This window comes from Cornus florida, unplaced genomic scaffold, assembly GCF_030987335.1.
Source record: "Cornus florida cultivar Cherokee Brave unplaced genomic scaffold, ASM3098733v1 CherokeeBrave_3.0.0_Hap2_Chr01, whole genome shotgun sequence".
Lineage (NCBI taxonomy): Eukaryota > Viridiplantae > Streptophyta > Magnoliopsida > Cornales > Cornaceae > Cornus > Cornus florida.
In genome coordinates, this window is record NW_026775571.1 from 100,448,039 (window position 1) to 100,465,652 (window position 17,614).

At 33.0% G+C, this 17,614-nt stretch overlaps 1 protein-coding gene across 1 annotated transcript; it reads left to right on the forward strand.

The window, feature by feature from the left end:
* Positions 1 to 9,175: 9,175 nt before the first annotated feature.
* Positions 9,176 to 16,550, forward strand: LOC132309134 (OBERON-like protein). The gene is made up of 3 exons (XM_059807485.1): positions 9,176 to 9,638; positions 12,036 to 13,202; positions 15,663 to 16,550. Exons 2-3 carry the CDS (start codon positions 12,056 to 12,058, stop codon positions 16,262 to 16,264), a joined length of 1,749 nt encoding a protein of 582 aa, XP_059663468.1. The 5' UTR covers positions 9,176 to 9,638; positions 12,036 to 12,055; the 3' UTR covers positions 16,265 to 16,550.
* Positions 16,551 to 17,614: the final 1,064 nt, after the last annotated feature.

The following is a 17,614-nucleotide window of genomic DNA, read 5'->3' on the forward strand; positions in this document are numbered from 1 at the left end:
TAGTGATTCCAGCAAATTTAAGTCCTTCCAGACACCTTTTGCACCAGATTTTCAGTTTCTTAAGCATCCATCATCACTTCAATGTATTTTACATTTGCTCACTGATTTCTGAGAATGTATTCAGCTTTCATTCTTGATTAAGAACTCAGGAAATCATGTGTTCATATGGCCTCTCGAGACACTCTCATTTAGCTTTCTTTTCTAGGGTTTTCTTTTTACTTTGAGGCTTACCCTTTCAATTTGCTATAACAGCCTTTATATAGACCACACACTTCTGACCCTTAGGAAAGCAATATACATTCTCATTCTTCATTTTAATGAGATGGCTCTACCAATGAGATTTGTTCCTCAAGTTGAACAACCTCATTTACTATATGTATGGAAGTGACACAAATAAGTAGATAAAACATTTAAGATCACAAAAGCATAAAGATGACTTTTTATACATTGCTACTTTAATACATTTGATAAGGTTCACATGAAATAGAATTGATGGTCTATATTAGATAATGTATGCTTTCATTTGATGGCATATCTTCCAATAAATCCATCACAAAGATTGGGCATAGTTAATCTAAAGATCATTTGAAGGATAGAAAAACATTTCTTGTTAGCATGTTCATAACTCATAAAAAAAAAAAAACTTTTATGCAAAAAATCAAAACATAGACATTTTTACATCTATTAGGAACAAGTAGCATATCAAGAGCGTCATGCTTAGAATTTCATGATTGAATACTTTATATAAGAGCAAATTAATGAGAAAGGAAATATTTATCCATGGTACTAACTTCATTAGCTTGGAAGTTGTTTCTCAAATAGATGCATCATTTATAATCCTTGATTGATGCCATCAAGTAACCCTATAAGAAAGGGTTGCATATTCTTCTTTTGGTACCCAAATTTTCTTGGGTCCATATAAGTTAGGCAATGGAACATAAGTTCCTTTTCGAACCCAAACCTTCTTTGACCTCAACTTCTTTCTATATGGACAATCATGAATTGTGTGTCCTAGCCTCTTACAATAATTGCATTTAAAGGAATGAGTACCACTTTTGACAAAGTGATCATACAAAGGCTTTCTTCTTCTCAACAAGCATGTATCTTTAGTATGAGGATCATGTCTTATCTCATTTTTGAAATAAACAACTCTTTGATTTCCAAGTATAGAACTTAAGTTCTCTTTTCCTTTGGTTGTCTTTGCTAAAGTGCCATTTTGATCATCAATGATTTCCTTTGAAAAATTATACTCGGAAACGCAATCAATTGATGGTGGCTCTATAGATAGTACATTATCCTTTTCCTTTTTCAAGGATTCGTTTTCAAGTTGGATCTTTTGTAATTCTTGCACAAGATAATGGTTTTTCATTTTCAAAGAATCATTTTCCATTTGGACTTTTTCATATCTTTGAGAGAGATTGTGATTTTCCTTTTTAAGAGAAGAACATTTCATAGTCATTTTATCGAGCACACCATGTAACTCTTTAAACGCATCAAGTAATTCATTATGTGCATCAACTAGTTCATTATAAGAGGCTTCTATATCAAAAAATTCATGATTAGGATTTACCTCATCTTCATCGGCCATGAGACAAAGTTTGTCCAACTCTTTAACGTCACTTGCTTCTTTGCTAGAAGCTTAGAGAGCAATACTCTTCTTTTGAATTGCTTTATTTACTTCACTATAGGAAGAAGAGTAAGTTCTAATAAGAAAATTCAAATGATTAGTAATGTTAGTAGAACTAGAATACATCTCACTAACTAATTCATTTTCATTTATGATGGAAACAGCATCTTTTTCAATAAACATAGGCATATGTGATTCCTCACCATTAATTGATCCTCCATAAGCTAATTCAAGTGAGTTCCAAATTTCTTTAGCCGTTTTATAAAAGATAGTCTTATTGAACTCATTTTTGCTTAATGCACAATAAAGATGGCATATGGCTAAAGTATTACACTGTATTAATCTATGATCATTTTCATCCCTTTCCCCTTTCGACTTAGGAAATTTATTTCCTTCAAGAACTTTAGTTGGGATATGACCACCATTTTCTATAACTTTCCACACATCAATATCAATACTTTTTAAAAATGCCCTCATTCTAATTTTCCAATAGATATAATCATTTCCATCAAAACAAGGAGGTTTATCAATGGGATAACATTCTAAGTGTGTGATACTACTATTATTGGCCATGATCGTACTCTAAGACGGTTAAGTCCTTTAATAGAGTTTAGGCTCTGATACCAATTGTTACCCAAGAATTGACTCTAGAGGGGGGGGTGAATATTTTCGCAAATTATAGAATTACAATTTCTAATCAACAGTATAACCAATTATGCAATAAACAAGATATGAAAGTAATCAATTTAGCACAATTGTAAAAGAGATAAGGGAAGAGAGATTGCAAACAATAACACAGCAATTTTTGCGAGGTTCGGAAACTCCTACTCCTCGGCTCAAGATCCCTCTTGAGACTTCCCAAATTCCTTAGAGCTTCTCCTTAATGGTGGAGAGCAAACCTTTAATTGAAGCAAGACCTTGCTTCTCTTTCTTGCTAGGGGAACACCCTTCTCCTAGGCTTCCTTTTGGGTCACACCAACCCTTTACAGTATCCTTGCTAAGAGACCACCTCTCTTAGTTTTACATAGGCCACACCAGCCCTTACAATTTCTTTGCTAAGAGAAACTCTTCCTCCTAGGCTTACAGCAGATTTGTAGATAGAATTTGCAGTACAAGAAATCCTCTCAAGAACTGATACAAATCAAACCTCACAATAAAGTATATATGAAATCAAGTGAAGCTCAAACTCTAAGTATGAAATGTATAAGAGATGATAAGGAAAATACAGAACAAAAGTTCTGATGAAATACTAGAACAAAAGTTCAGCAAAGGCTCACTAAATGCTCTCTGAAGTTCACTCTGATTCAACTATGGAAGCTTGTATATGAGATAAAGATCGATGTTTGAACAGAGGGTCTATGAGTGAGTATAACCAAAATAAAAGCTCTGTATAATGGTAGAGCCAAAAGCTCTCTTTGATACACTTGAATGAATGTTCTTGAATGCTCTCTCAAGTAGTATAATAGAGCAAAAACTCTATGAAGATTAAAACAATAGCAGCAGCCCTTTTAATCTTTACTGGAATCTCTCAAGATAGAATAAGAGTGAAATGAGAGAGATGATGAGAAGATTGAAAACAAAAGCTCTCTTTGCAATGTAATATGATGTCTCTTAAAATCGTATTTTCTTTTCAGACAAACCCTCTGTATATATAAAGAAATTCATAGCTCAATATAACTGTTAGAAGTGGTTAGAGGAAATAAATGCAGAAAAATTGCCGTTGTAATTCAAAAGCCTCAAAGGAGCCGGCTCTTTGCAAAAGTGGAGGCGGCTCAATTTCAAATGGAGGCGGCTCCATTAGAAAAGTGGAGCAGGCTCTTTTTCTGAAAAGGAGACGGCTCAATAGAAAAGTGGAGCCTTCTCTAGATTTTTAGAGCCTTCTCTACTTTCGTAGAGCCTTCTCTACTTTTTGGTAGAGCCCTCTCTAGTTTTTCATTGAGCCTTCTCTACTTTTCTGAGCCGTCTCTAAATTTGTAGAGCCTTCTCTAATCTTTGAGAGAGCTGGCTCTATTTCTTATAGAGGTTGCTCTTGCTTCATGAAGGCTACTGCTAAATTGGACAGAAAAAAGTGCATAACTTCAAATAGACATAACTCAGTCCATGAAACTCCAAATGAGGTGAAATTTGAGTCTAAACTTATTGTCTTGAAGTCAGCTATCTAAAGCCACTGGCCTTGCTCAAAAATTCCAACCATAGAAAAAGTTATGGCTGTTTAAGTGCAACCTGGTCAGAATTTTCGCAGAGCAGAATCAGGTATTTTGTGAAGCTCATATCTCAGTCATTTTTAATCCAATTTAGGTGAAATTTGAGTCTAAACTCAAGGGCTCGAAGTCAGCTTTCCAATGCCACTGGCCTTGTGTAAAAATTCTAACTACACAAATAGTTATAGCAGTTTTAGTGCAAGCTGGTCTGAAATTTTCTAAGCTGAAAATAGCTTCTTTTGAGATATCCATCTTTCTAGCACCTAGGACTTTGATGAATGATTCAATTAAGTTCAAGGCCTATTTCTAAGAGTCTAGGGACATATGAAGATGTTAAATTTCAAGTGCATTGTGTCCTAGAGTCATTTACCAAATTATAACAATAAGGGCTTTAAAGATGAAATATAAAATTCAATGCCTTTTCCTTTTCTTTCTAGAGACCAAAATAAGTATTATGATTAATGTGTATGGTCCTAACATTTCTAGCTTAAGTTGAGTTCTTTCAAAGCTTATGCAAGCTTGAACTAACTCATTTTTAGCAAAGACTTCATATGTTAAATATATGTGTATTGAAGTTCAAAGTCTATTGCTAATGATGTAGGAGCATATGATGTATGATATGCATGGTCCTATAGAGATGAGCTTCAAATGAATTCAAAAATACTTTGACATTAAATCTTAAGCTCTCACCATCTTATCTACCCCTTTTCTTCATTCTTGACCATGATCGTTTAGGCTTGATGAAGACTTGTTTTCTTTCTTTGAAATGCTTGAATGATCTTTGAAGTTCGAGTTTTTCTTTGATTGAATATGCCTTTGATCTCTTGCAACTTTTAAGGCTTCCTTGAATCCATAGCTTGAGTATTTGTAATGCTTGGAATGGATCTTCTAGCTCAACATTGAGGATTGAATATTGATGAACTATATATCACTCAATTAAAACATTAGTACTTAAACATCATTAATGGTTTGTAATCATCAAAACATAAGATTGACCTTTAGATAAAATCCTTAGGCCAACAGCCACATCATCGCCTACTCATCGTCAACTCAGCACAGAAATAAGAAAAGTTTACTAAGCTACTTTATTTTTACCACAGGTACAAATGACATATACAAACATACTTATACCATATAATTTACCATATATCTGCCTTCTATCGCTCTCTTCCTCTGTTGCTCTTCTAAACTTCTCTTTTCAAAATTAAAGACCAAAAACGAGATCTCAAACCTCTCACGCACAGAGAGATGCAACCATGGCGGAAGTAGAGATGGAGTTCATCGTGGATTCAAAGGAGCACCATCTCTTCCTCTGTTGCTCTTCTAAACTTCTTCTTTTTAAAATTAAAGACCAAAAACGAGATCTCAAACCTCTCACACACACAGAGGTCCAACCATGGTGGAAGTAGAGATGAAGTTCATCGTGGATTCAAATGACAAAACCTCCTCTCTTACGATGCAGTGATGCATGAGTTTCGCGACACCAAGGCAAAGACCAATACCGATCTCAACCTTCCTGATCTCAACCTTCCTCTTCTCCTATAATTCACTTGATCTAGCCGGAAATATCGTCGATGCCGAAATTGCATCATCTGTTTCTTTTTTTCTTTTTCAAATAAAAAAAAAAATCATGAAATAGATAATATATATAATTACGGAGAAAATCTAGAGAGAGAAAACTATATTTTTAATCATATATATTACGTTTTTAATGTTATATTATTTGTTTTTTAATGGTAATAAATATATTATCTGTTTTTAATGGTTTCCAATTATGTTTTTAATGGTATATTATCTGTTTTTAATGGTAATATATATATATATATATATATATATATATATATATATATATATATTATATGTTTTTAGTGGTTTCCAATTACGTTATATTTCTGTTTTTTTTTTTCTTCTCTTGTATATATAAATATATTGATACATATAGTCATATATTATTTTTATGTGACTTGTATCAATAAAAATATGAATTAAATTCAATATCAAACAGATATATTTTAGAATGACATAAAAATGTAAAACATGTTAAATTTATGGATTAATTTTTTTCTTCCCAATCTTTGCGCATAGACATTTACGAATAACATTAGAAATTAAACATAATAAGTTTCAAACCTAAATTATATGTAACGTTTTAATTTACTTGTAACATATATCATATATTATTTTTATGTGACTTGAATCAATAAAAATATGAATTAAATTGAATATCAAACTAATATGTTTTAGAATAACATAACAACATAAAACATGGTAAATTTATGAATTTATTTTTTTCTTTTAAATTTTTGCAACTACACAAACAAACATATTTTACGAATAACATCATTAATTTAACATAATATATTTCAAACCTAAATTATATGTAACATCTTAACTTACTTATAACATGTATCATATATTATTTTTGTGTGACTTGTATCAATAAAAAACCGAATTAAATTCAACATCAAACAAATATTTTTTAGAATGACATAACAACATAAAATATGTTAACTTTATAGATTAATTTATTTCTTCCAAATTTTTGCACTTACACAAATAAACATATCTTACGAATAATGGCAGGAATTAAACGTAATATATTTCAAACCTAAATTATATGCAACATTTTAACTTATTTGTAACATGTATCATATATTATTTTTATGTGACCTGTATTAGTAAAAACATGAATTAAATTTAATATCAAACAAATATGTTTTGGAATGACATAACAACGTAAAATATGTTAAGTTTATGGATTAATTTCTTTCTTCTAAATATTTGTACCTACACAAATAAGCATATTTTATAAATAACATCATTAATTTAACGTAATATGTTTCAAACCTAAAATATGTGTAGCATCTTAACTTACTTATAACATGTATCATATATTATTTTTATATGACTTGTATCAATAAAAATTTAAATTAAATTCAATATCAAACAAATATATTTTAGAATGACATAACAACGTAAAATATGTTAAATTTATAAATTATATGTCATTCTAAAAATATTTATTTGATATTGAATTTAATTCATATTTTTACTGATACAAGTTACACAAAAATAATAACACATCTTTTATACATAACAACATAACTTTTTACAAACAGATATTAATAGTTTAATATATAAACCATCACATCTTTTACTTAACATATTCACATGATTTTAAGTGATAAAGTAATATAATGCATATTCACACATTCATACATTTTTTTTAAATGTGACACCACTTATATGAACATGTCATACAAAATATATCATAACATACTTCAAGTTAACCTCATATAGAAAAATTATTTAAAATGGGAAGCAAATAAATGACACTTCTTTTATACATAACATAACTTTTTACAAGGTGTCAACAGTTAAATATATAAACCATCACATCTTTTACCTAATATCTTCACATGATTTTAAGTGATAGAATGATATAATGCATATCCACACATTCATACATTTTCCCAACATGTGGCATCACTTATATGAACATGTCATACAAAACATATCATAATATACTTTAACTGAACAACATAACTTTTCACAAATAAGTGTCAACATTTTAATTAATAAACCATCACATCTTTTTACTAGCATTTTTACACAAATTTTTCTGATAAAGTAATATGATGCATATCCCAACGTTCATAAACTTTTCTAACATGTGGTACCACTTATATGAACATATCATACAAAATAAATCCTAACATGCTTCAACTGAACAACAAAACGTTTTACAAAAATAAAACTGTCAACATTTCAATAAATAAACCATCACATTTTAATAAATAGAGTAATATCATAGATGTGTATAAATTCATAACATTTTTTAACATTGGCACTACTTATTAATATAACTAAATTTGACATTCCAAATCAACTTCAATAAAATCGTACAATTAACTTAATTTCAATGTAACATATCTCCATTAGAAAATATATTAAGATTATCTCTCAATTTATTATCTACATATTACTATAACTAAATTTGGCATTTCAAATAATTTCCAATGCAACAGTAAAATTATAAATTGAATTAAGTTAATTTCAATGTAACATTATCTCCACTGAAAAACATATTATCTCTCAATTCCTAAAACCCTTAAAAAGATAGTACAATACGAGGAAAGTACATAATGAATGTGTAAAATAAATTAGACAGATATGAAAGCTAATATAATTAATTAATCGATCTATTTTGGGTAAAAAATGATACTGTAATATATATAGTAAAAGAGAAGGGATTTCAATTCAAATACGCCAAATTCATTACTTAATTTGATTTAACATGGATACCCACAAAAGATACTAAACACACAACACTATGAACAATATAGAAACAAAAAAATATAACAAGGTATATAGTAATAAATAAGGAAAATAACAAAATTACAAATATTTTTAAATCACAAATGAACACTTATAACAGATAAATAAAGTCACAGACTCTGCAATTTAATATACCAAAATTATGAAAATGCAAAAAAACTAACAAAATTACAAATTTTTCTAAATCACAAATGAACACTTATAACAGATAATTAAAACCATAAACTCTGCAAATTTAACATACTAAAAATTATAAAAATGATGAAAAACAAACAAAATTACAAATATTGTATGGTGGACTTCTACGGAATGTATGGTGGTCTTCTACTTCTCGCAGGAATGTATGGTGGTCTTCTACTTCCCGCTGGAATCTATGGTACTTCTCGCCGGAATGTAGGGTGCTTTTACTTTAAATCGGAGCTTCCCTAAAAAGGGACAATAATATTTTACAATCAAATAAATGAGATAATGATGCAGTATATGGAAAACATTACATATCCAACAAAATAATACAATAAGAAAGACTAACAGATTAGGCTCTACCAATAAATTAAAAACAAGCTACCAATGGGTATATTAGTTCTGCAAGTAATAAAAATAAACAAAAACTAATCCAATCCAAACATGCAACTTTGCCAGAATATTTTTTGCTTTGCTTCTTTGCCGAATTTTGGAACTTCCATTATCTAGTTTGGATCTCAGAGAGAGAGCCGAATTTTGAAACTTCCATCCTCTAGCTTGGATATGAAGAGAGAGGCGTAAATATACATAATACTTTGGGGGAAATGAATTCAAATTTTGGGAGAAGTTCAAATTTCAGTCAAATTCAATTGAATAAAACATTTCGTATAAAAATAGTCTACAAGACTACAACTAATATGTATTATACAAACGGTCTAATAAATATCATTTTAACTAAAAGTGCCATGTCAGCATTTACCCCTCCAAGAACACGTTCCGGTGAGAGAAGAGCAGGAGAGGATTTTTTCCCGTGCACCTGACCTCTTTTGATACCAAAATTTTCAAAATTCGTCTACCAAAGAGGGGTAATTTGTAAATTTTTGTAATTCAAGAGTGTTTTTTGATAGTAAGGTAGGTATAATCCAATTTGTCCTTTGAATAATTAAATTAGAATGTCAGTGGCACTGTTGTAATGCCACAAGAGTCAAAGACGCGGGAAAGAGAAACGTTGACGAAGGTTGACCAAGTGGATATTTACCGGCCGATCCGGTCATCTTCATCAAGCCATCCCACAGTTCTATTGTCTACAACTACAAGCAAAGGTAGAGTGAAAACGTAAAAAGAGCAGTTACTTTTATTAGTAAAGTTCCTTGGCCGAGTGGGTGGGGTTACTCTTGTCCGACCTGGACTAGGGTTTTTGTGAAGAGGGACGATCTCAGAGTTGTTCCCCATATCTTGGTTGAATTCGAAGTTTATTTGTGTTTCCATCATCATCAATTGAGGATTTTCTGGTGAGTGATCTCAATCTACTATCCATCACTAAATATGTGAATTTCTTATATTTTGTTGGTGTTGAATTGATTCAGTTATGAATTTGAACTTCTGATCACATTATATGGTAGGAAGGTTATTTGATCTGGTGTAATTTGGGGTATTGATTGTGATGTTTAAAATTAATTGGAATTGGAATGTATATAGGGATGTAAATTGATACTTGTTGATTTTGTGACTACTAGTTGTAATTATCTTTTATGCACCTGAGATCTTCGGCTGCTATTTTCAGTACACCAGGTATATGTGTGTTTGCTTGAGCTTTTGTATGTTAGGATTAGGTTTTGGATTTTGGTTTTTAGGTTCCTGGTGTGTTGAGAGTTGAGACTAGATTGAAGAAATTGGAAATGTTATGCACAATGTATATTTTTCATAAAGTCCTTATTTTGTGGTCTTCGGATGAAGTTTTGAAAATTGCTTTTTTAAGAAATGCATGCTAAAAACATATGATTAAGTATAACATAAAATTAAAAATGATAAATGATAAAAGAAAAACGTATAACAAAAAATACATGATGAAGAGACCTCCTCCACACCAAATGTCCATTTTAAATTTCTATGAAAGAGAGAGAGTTAAGAATTTTTATTATTTTTTACATATTTTAATTTTATATATATATATATATATATAATAAAAAAATAAAAAATAAAAATAAAAAAACACGTGTTATTGCCACGGCAGTGGTGTATTTTTCTTTTATAGTGGTGTATGTATAGCTCAATATATAGGCATTTATGCGAGCGAGTTTACATGAAAATATGTATTTGTATATATGTTATATATGCACATTTATGAATTTGGATATATAAGCACTGTGTGCACATATATATGTATATTTATATTTGTATTAAGTACACAGCGCTCCTCCTTTTTCTGGGCTTAGAACTGGCTGTGTAAAAGATTAGGCATTACAGTTGGGACATGAATATGGTACTACATAATTATACTGACATGTCAAATCCTAAAAAGATATGTTACAGACATGGTATGGGCACAGCGATACATAAATGTATATTTTATTTAAGACAATTGCTCAACTATGATTAATTTTCTAGTCTCTATGAGATTTGTATAATGTTGAAAATAAAACTACACAAATACAATGCAAAATTTATTTTATATATAGACTACTACCGTTACTTTTCTTCCATTATAATTTTGTCAATGCAATTATATTCTTGTCTTGCATTAAAAAGTGCCAATTGTTTGCTTGACTCATCTTGGTCGATAAGTTCAAGACCAATTTTTCTTAGGAAAGAAAGGTTAGACACTTAGGGTTGTTTTTATCTTGCTTAAAGAAATGTTAGACATGGCTCATTTTAAGACCTTTTTGTGCGGCGTATGACTTTTATTGAAGATTGTTTGGGATGTGTCAACCAATTGTCTACAATACTAAAATTTATTTTTGAACTATCAACATGTCCACGAAGTGTAGGAAACATGTTTAGGAGTGTCTACAAACTGTCAATGTTTGACACTTGTCCAGCACGGCACGACAGCTTCAGGGAAGTGTGTGTACTTCTTAATATGTGTATATTATTTTGCATATATAAATGTCTATTTTTTGGACTTATGAGCTCCAACTGTATGTTTGGGAAGTGACTTGTGGAAATAATTTGTTATTCATTTTCAAGTTTTGCAAGCTAATTTTATTTTTACTTAGATTTTATTGAACATTTTTCAGTCAACATGATTTTGTAGAAAATGTTTTGTTATTGAGATAAAAAAATCCATTCAGTGACTTAGATCTGATAATGTTCTGAACCTAAGTACCTATTCAGTGCTCTTTTCAAAGCTGTTTTGTTGTTCTCAAACAATGGAATTGAGAAATATTTGCTTTTTAGTTTTAGGAAGTGAAAATCTTGATTGTTCTGATTGTGTGACTAACATTGTTACCAAGTCATAACTACTGTAGCTATCACTTTTACTAAAGCATTGCTACTTTTGTTGTAAAATAGTTAGCACTTCTTACTCAACAAAAATTAAATATATGTATATATATATATATAAAGTTTTCTGGAGAAGCTTATTCAATAAGTGCCTAATAACATATTCTAGTTTAACTTTCCTGCTTTGAATATGAAATTCAGGGTTTTGGAACTGTTTTGTGTCTGTCCGAAAGTAAATAATTGTGAACTTCAAGATATTTGTCTAATAAAAATTTGTTTTATAATGGAATTTAACCGTCTTCCTAATGGAATTACGGGGAGAATATCTTCTTCTTTTTTTTTTTTTTTTTCTCAGCTTGTGCTCTCAATATACCTAGTTCAGTCATTTATTATGATTTTGGTTAAAAGCACAAATGGGCATTTTCTTGTTCATTATCTCATATTTTTAAAAAAAAATGTATTTTCAGATTAATTAGCTGATCGTTAGATGGGAACATCTTCTGGCTCTCATTTTCATCACCAACCTTCACCAAAAATGCTGCCTCCACGCCAACAACCACGACCTGGTGGATTGCAGACATCCCTATCCCTAGTTTCACTAGATGCTTCTGAGTCTCCCATTCTTCAGGAGCGTGGTTCAAATTCCGACCAGGTTCGTGAGTCCCCATCAGAGAGTGCCAGTTCACAGGAAACCTGGCCCACTGCTGATGCTTTGATGGCCAAAAAAATGGAGAAGGAGAAGGAGAAGGAAGGGGAGAATGGTTTTGCTGAACATTCTGTCGTTCGCCATATCTCAAGCTCAGATAAGATGTCTCTTCGAGATGTGGCCAGAGAAAGAGTAGATATAATATCTGAACGAGTGCAACATCTTCCAGATGAGTTTCTTGAAAATCTCAAGAATGAGCTTCGGGTTATTCTTGAGGGAACAGGTGGTTCTCAGCATAGAGAGGAGTTCCTGTCTCTGCAGAAGCTAGTTCAGAGTAGGGGTGATTTGACTGACAAAACACTGGTTAGAGCGCACCGTATTCAGCTGGAGATTCTAGTTGCGATCAAGACTGGAATCCAGGCATTTCTGCATCCAAATGTCAGTCTCTCCCAAGCTTCTCTTCTTGAGGTTTTTTTGTACAAGAGGTGCAGAAATATAGCGTGTGGAAGTCCGCTTCCCGCAGAGGACTGTACCTGTGAGATTTGCTCTATGAGAAATGGTTTCTGCAATCTTTGCATGTGTGTGATTTGTAACAAGTTTGATTTTGAGGTGAACACATGCCGGTGGATTGGTTGTGATTTATGTTCACATTGGACCCACACGGATTGTGCTATTCGCAATGGACAGATTGGCATGGGCCCTTCTGTTAATACTGCAGCAAACAGGGTAGATATGCTTTTCAGGTGCCGAGCTTGCAGTAGAACATCCGAGTTACTAGGGTGGGTTAAAGATGTTTTTCAACACTGTGCACCAAACTGGGATAGGGAGGCTCTGATAAGAGAACTTGACTACGTGAGTAGAATTTTCCGCGGGAGTGAAGATCCCAGAGGGAGGAAACTGTTCTGGAAGTGTGAGGAGCTCATGGAAAAACTGAAAGGCGGAGCAGCAGAACCTTTTGCTTGTAAAGTAATATTGCTGTTCTTTCAAGGTACCCATTATTATTTATTGTTGAATAGCTTTATTGTAAAAGAGAGTCATGCCAAGTCAACTAAAAATTGCTTCCGTGGTGGAGGGTCCATTGCAGAGACATTGTTTAGTTCTAGGTATTATTTCTAAATATGTAGTTCTTTGTTTGAATTGCTTTGGATGCATATATTTGTTGTATGCTATTGAGATGCTCCTAACATGTTATGCATTTATCAACGTTGGGACTTCATTTTGTGAACCATTTAGTTGGTATAAAATTTTGCAATTTTGCCAAATTGCATGGTAGGTCCATGTAGTAAAAAGGTACCACACATGTTATAAAGTGATATATGTTGTGCTAGTGAGCCTTAAATCTATGAAGTGGGTCCATGATCTACTTGTTGGATCGCTTTCGCCTTATACCATAGTTGATAAACTCTGCTCAGTTGGTAGGCCACACAATGCTTCTTTTTCCCCCCCCCCTTTCCCGAGTCGGACTACACCTTCTGACGAAAAGTAGAAAAAGACAGATGATCTACCTATCCGTGGGAGAAAAAAATAGTGTATACCTGAAGAGGAGATAGTGATTGATTGGTACAAATGCCATCTGTTTTTCTACCCTTTCGATGAAAGGTAGAAAAAGATAGGTCATCTACCTATCTTTAGGAGAAAAAATGAGTGTATACCTGAAGAGGCAATAGTGATTGAATGATACAAATGCCATCTCTATCAGTCAAGTTGGGATTTTAGACAGAATCAAATAACAAATGCACTTGGGTAAGGGAGGTCCTGACTTTCCCCTTCAAGAGGTTGGATACCAGTAAGAACAGGAAAGCATTCACTATATTTTTGAATTAAGAAGCTGAAAGGATGAACTGGTGTAGTGACGAGCTGCAGAAAGATGAGTATGAGTGTTTCTTCTGCAGGTCTTTATAGAAGTAGGATAGCATGGTAAGATAGATAGACGTCCAACCCTAAAGCAGCTAATTGCTCAACCTTATCTTTTTACATTACCAATTACTTGGTGAATCACGGTATTGAGTTTTATGATTGCAACTGCCTTTATCCTCCATTTCCCGGTGCTTACCGATCCCGACATAGAGCAACTGTCAGGGCATCCAAATAGTCAGTCAACCCACAACAGTGACCCAAAAGCGAAAGTCCATTGTGGTGGTGTAAAAGAATATGAGATTGAAGATTTCAGTTGCCAGAAGGATTAGCATTAAGGTAAAGACTTTTGATTTGTCTTTGAATGTTGTTTTGAACCCCCCATTTTTTTTCTAATAGATTCATGGTGGCTGGGAAAATGTGGGAAAAGTAAAAAAATTGAAATTTGAGTGGTAGGGTTTTCTTTTATTTGGTATTTGAGTGTTTTGAACCCCATTTTGCAAATAACAGAATGTTTGTTTTCAGCTAATATGTGGGAGAAGAAACAGATTAAATTTTGGAGCTTACAATTTTCTTGTTTGGGACTAAAAGCTGTATCTTCTTCCAATGAGGCATAATTTCAACTTGTTCCTGAGTTTTTTGAGCTCGAGCAGGGCTTGTTTGGGTAATTAAGTCGAGTTGAGTCGAACTCAAACTTAGCTAGTTTCGGTCAAGCTGAGTGAGCTCAAACAGGCTGGAGCTCTGCTTGAGCTCAACCGCTCTTGGATTTTGCCTGGGCGAGTATGACTCAGTAATCAGTAGTCGGTTTTCTACAGCATTCTTATTACAATGCGGAACTCTACAAGTTCCTTCCTTCTCTTGGGATCTGTTTAGGATTATGATAAGTCGATATTTCTTGTTGAGTCCTAATCCTTTTTGGATGTCTACCTCAAGAAATGAAAAACAAAAAAGAAAATATATTGTTCACCTTGAGATGACAAAAATTTATCTGCAGATTTTAGCATTTCACAGTACTGATTGAATGGGAGGAATATGGATGAGCAGAAAAATCTATTATTGATTCTAGCTTTTGCTTTGCTGGATTCTAGCATTTGGCTAAATTTACCTGCTGATTACTTGCCAAAAAAAATTAAATTTACCTGCGGATTTTAGTATTTCACTATGACTGATGGACTGATAAAAATATGATGTTGACAGATCTTTGCCAATGCTAAAATCTAGCATAGGAAAAAAAATTGCAGTTGGCTAAACTTTTAGAATCTCACACCGCTAAACTTTTAGCATTTGAGTCTACTCATTTTAGTTAGTAAAAAAAAAGGTCTACTCATTTTAGCATCGGATGCCAACCTCCAAAAAAAAAAAAAATTAATAATAATATAAAGAAATAAATAAAAGAAAATAAAAGGAGACATCATATTGGATAACAAAAATTTATCTTTTGCTGGAATCAACTATATGGATTTGGTGTTTGTCAGTGTCTCTAACATACTTCACTCGTAGCAAATCTAGACACACTAGAAAAACTTCTTTATTGATTGAATCAAGTTTTCCTTATTGTTCCAATTTCTCTGTAAAAAAATTTCTTTTTGTACAGAGCTGGAGGTGGACCCTTCAAAGAATCTAGAAACTGATGAAAGTGGACGGATGATAGCCCCCCAGGAGGCATGCAACCGGATTGCTGATGTAGTGCAGGAAGCCATTAGAAAAATGGAAATGGTGGCAGAGGAGAAGATGCAGATGGTAAAGAAAGCCCGCTTAGCTCTTGATGCTTGTGATCAGGAGCTCAAGGATAAGGTTAGGGAAGTGGCGGCACTAAATATGGAGAGGCAGATGAAGAAGCAACAAGTTGACGAGCTTGAAAGCATTGTAAGACTTAAGCAGGCCGAGGCTGATATGTTCGAGCTCAAGGCCAATGAGGCTAGGCGAGAAGCTGAAAGGCTCCAAAGGATTGCACTTGCCAAATCAGAGAAGTCAGAGGAGGATTATGCCAGCAGGTATCTCAAACTTCGTTTGAACGAGGCTGAGGCTGAGAAGCAATACCTTTTTGAGAAGATTAAGCTTCAGGAGAGTTCGAGGATGTCACAGAGCAGTGCTGGAGGAAATGAGACTTCCCAGATGATGATGTATAACAAGATCCAGGACCTGCTCAAGAATGTTTATAATGTACCTTCAAAGTCAGATGGTCAGCCAAAATAGACAGCCATTATCTTGGCTCATTTTCTTGAGTAAGTTTTTTTGTTCATTATTAGTTGTTTGTATGTATGAAATGTCTAAAATTGTTGCAGCACTGTGAAATATTATCCATCTTGTTTGAACTTCGTAATGACATTATTTCTTGGTGAAGAACTTATATGACATTATTTGCCTTGAAAAGAAAAGGCAAATAGAATTAGCAAGTCTTAACCTTCTGCAAATCTATATATTTCTAACTGTATTCTTGCTTGTTTGTGGCGAACCTCTTCTTTAATATGGATTAATCCAATGACCTGCTTTTGATTGGCTATATTTAGTACATGGACATAATTTGTACACGACATCTTGCATTTGCATAGCTCGACATTGTCATTCTTAGTGTGGCAGCTCATCTATGAGATCATAATCTGGTGGGCAGCCCTAGCATAGGTAGCTAGCAATGCTTAGATTTTAACGAAATTGGCCTCAATCTCTAGCTTTCGTTAAGAAAACTTACTTTCCTTTCTTAGTATCCCACTGCCTATGCCACCTTTCATTTGAAGATACTTCCACTAGACTGATTTAGGGGGCTCACTGCTGTGATCACTGGAAGAATATCGTAGCTTGAGACGCTTCCTTTTGAATTTACATGTGCAGTGGTGGTGCACAAAGAAGAGTTGACAAACTGCTGTGATGGAAACAGTCCTCTGGATGACTTTCAATTCCATGGAAACCTAACACATCGAGCTTAAACTAAGTTATGACCCTTTACCCCTCATTTACAAATTTGTTCTCTTGTGTTCAGCCGTCAAGGCTTCATTGAGTTGATGATTTACTGTTGAGCTTTATCTTGTGCTAGTTGATGCCCGTTATGCTGTTATGTTGTTTTGGAGCTGCTAATCAGAGTTGCAGGTGTGAATCAGAGATGTTGGTAAAAAAATTTCCGGTCAGTCTGAGATGTTCTTAAACTGTTAACCAGCAGTTCTGAAACTGTGTGTGTACCATTGTTAGGTTTTAACTTCTCAGCCCTAGGTTGAGTTTTCGAAACTAGTATAGACTATAGAGAGGGGAAAAAAAAAAAAAAAAAATCACCAACGGCCTCTTGGAATCTAAAACCCCAACCTATAGATCAGTTTGTCATTATATTTTCTCAAAATTTAAAAGTTATTTCATCTTTGAATGATTTACACATGGCAACTAGATAATGGAAAATCATAGACATTGATAACTAGATACACTCTCTTATAAAATATAATTAACCTGAAAAATGAGGGTAAATGGAATGGTTAAGAATCACATATTGATACAGATAGACAAGCACAAGACGTGAGTTCGAATATAACTCAACTCAACAAAGCATTTTTTTTTTTTTTA

What these genes read in the sequence shown, in the direction of transcription:
- LOC132309134 (XM_059807485.1), top strand. Translation starts at nt 12,056, where the DNA reads ATGGGAACATCTTCTGGCTCTCATTTTCATCACCAACCTTCACCAAAA. An exon ending in AATATTGCTGTTCTTTCAAG is followed by an intron (nt 13,203 to 15,662) that starts GTACCCATTATT and finishes CTTTTTGTACAG; the next exon opens with AGCTGGAGGTGGACCCTTCA.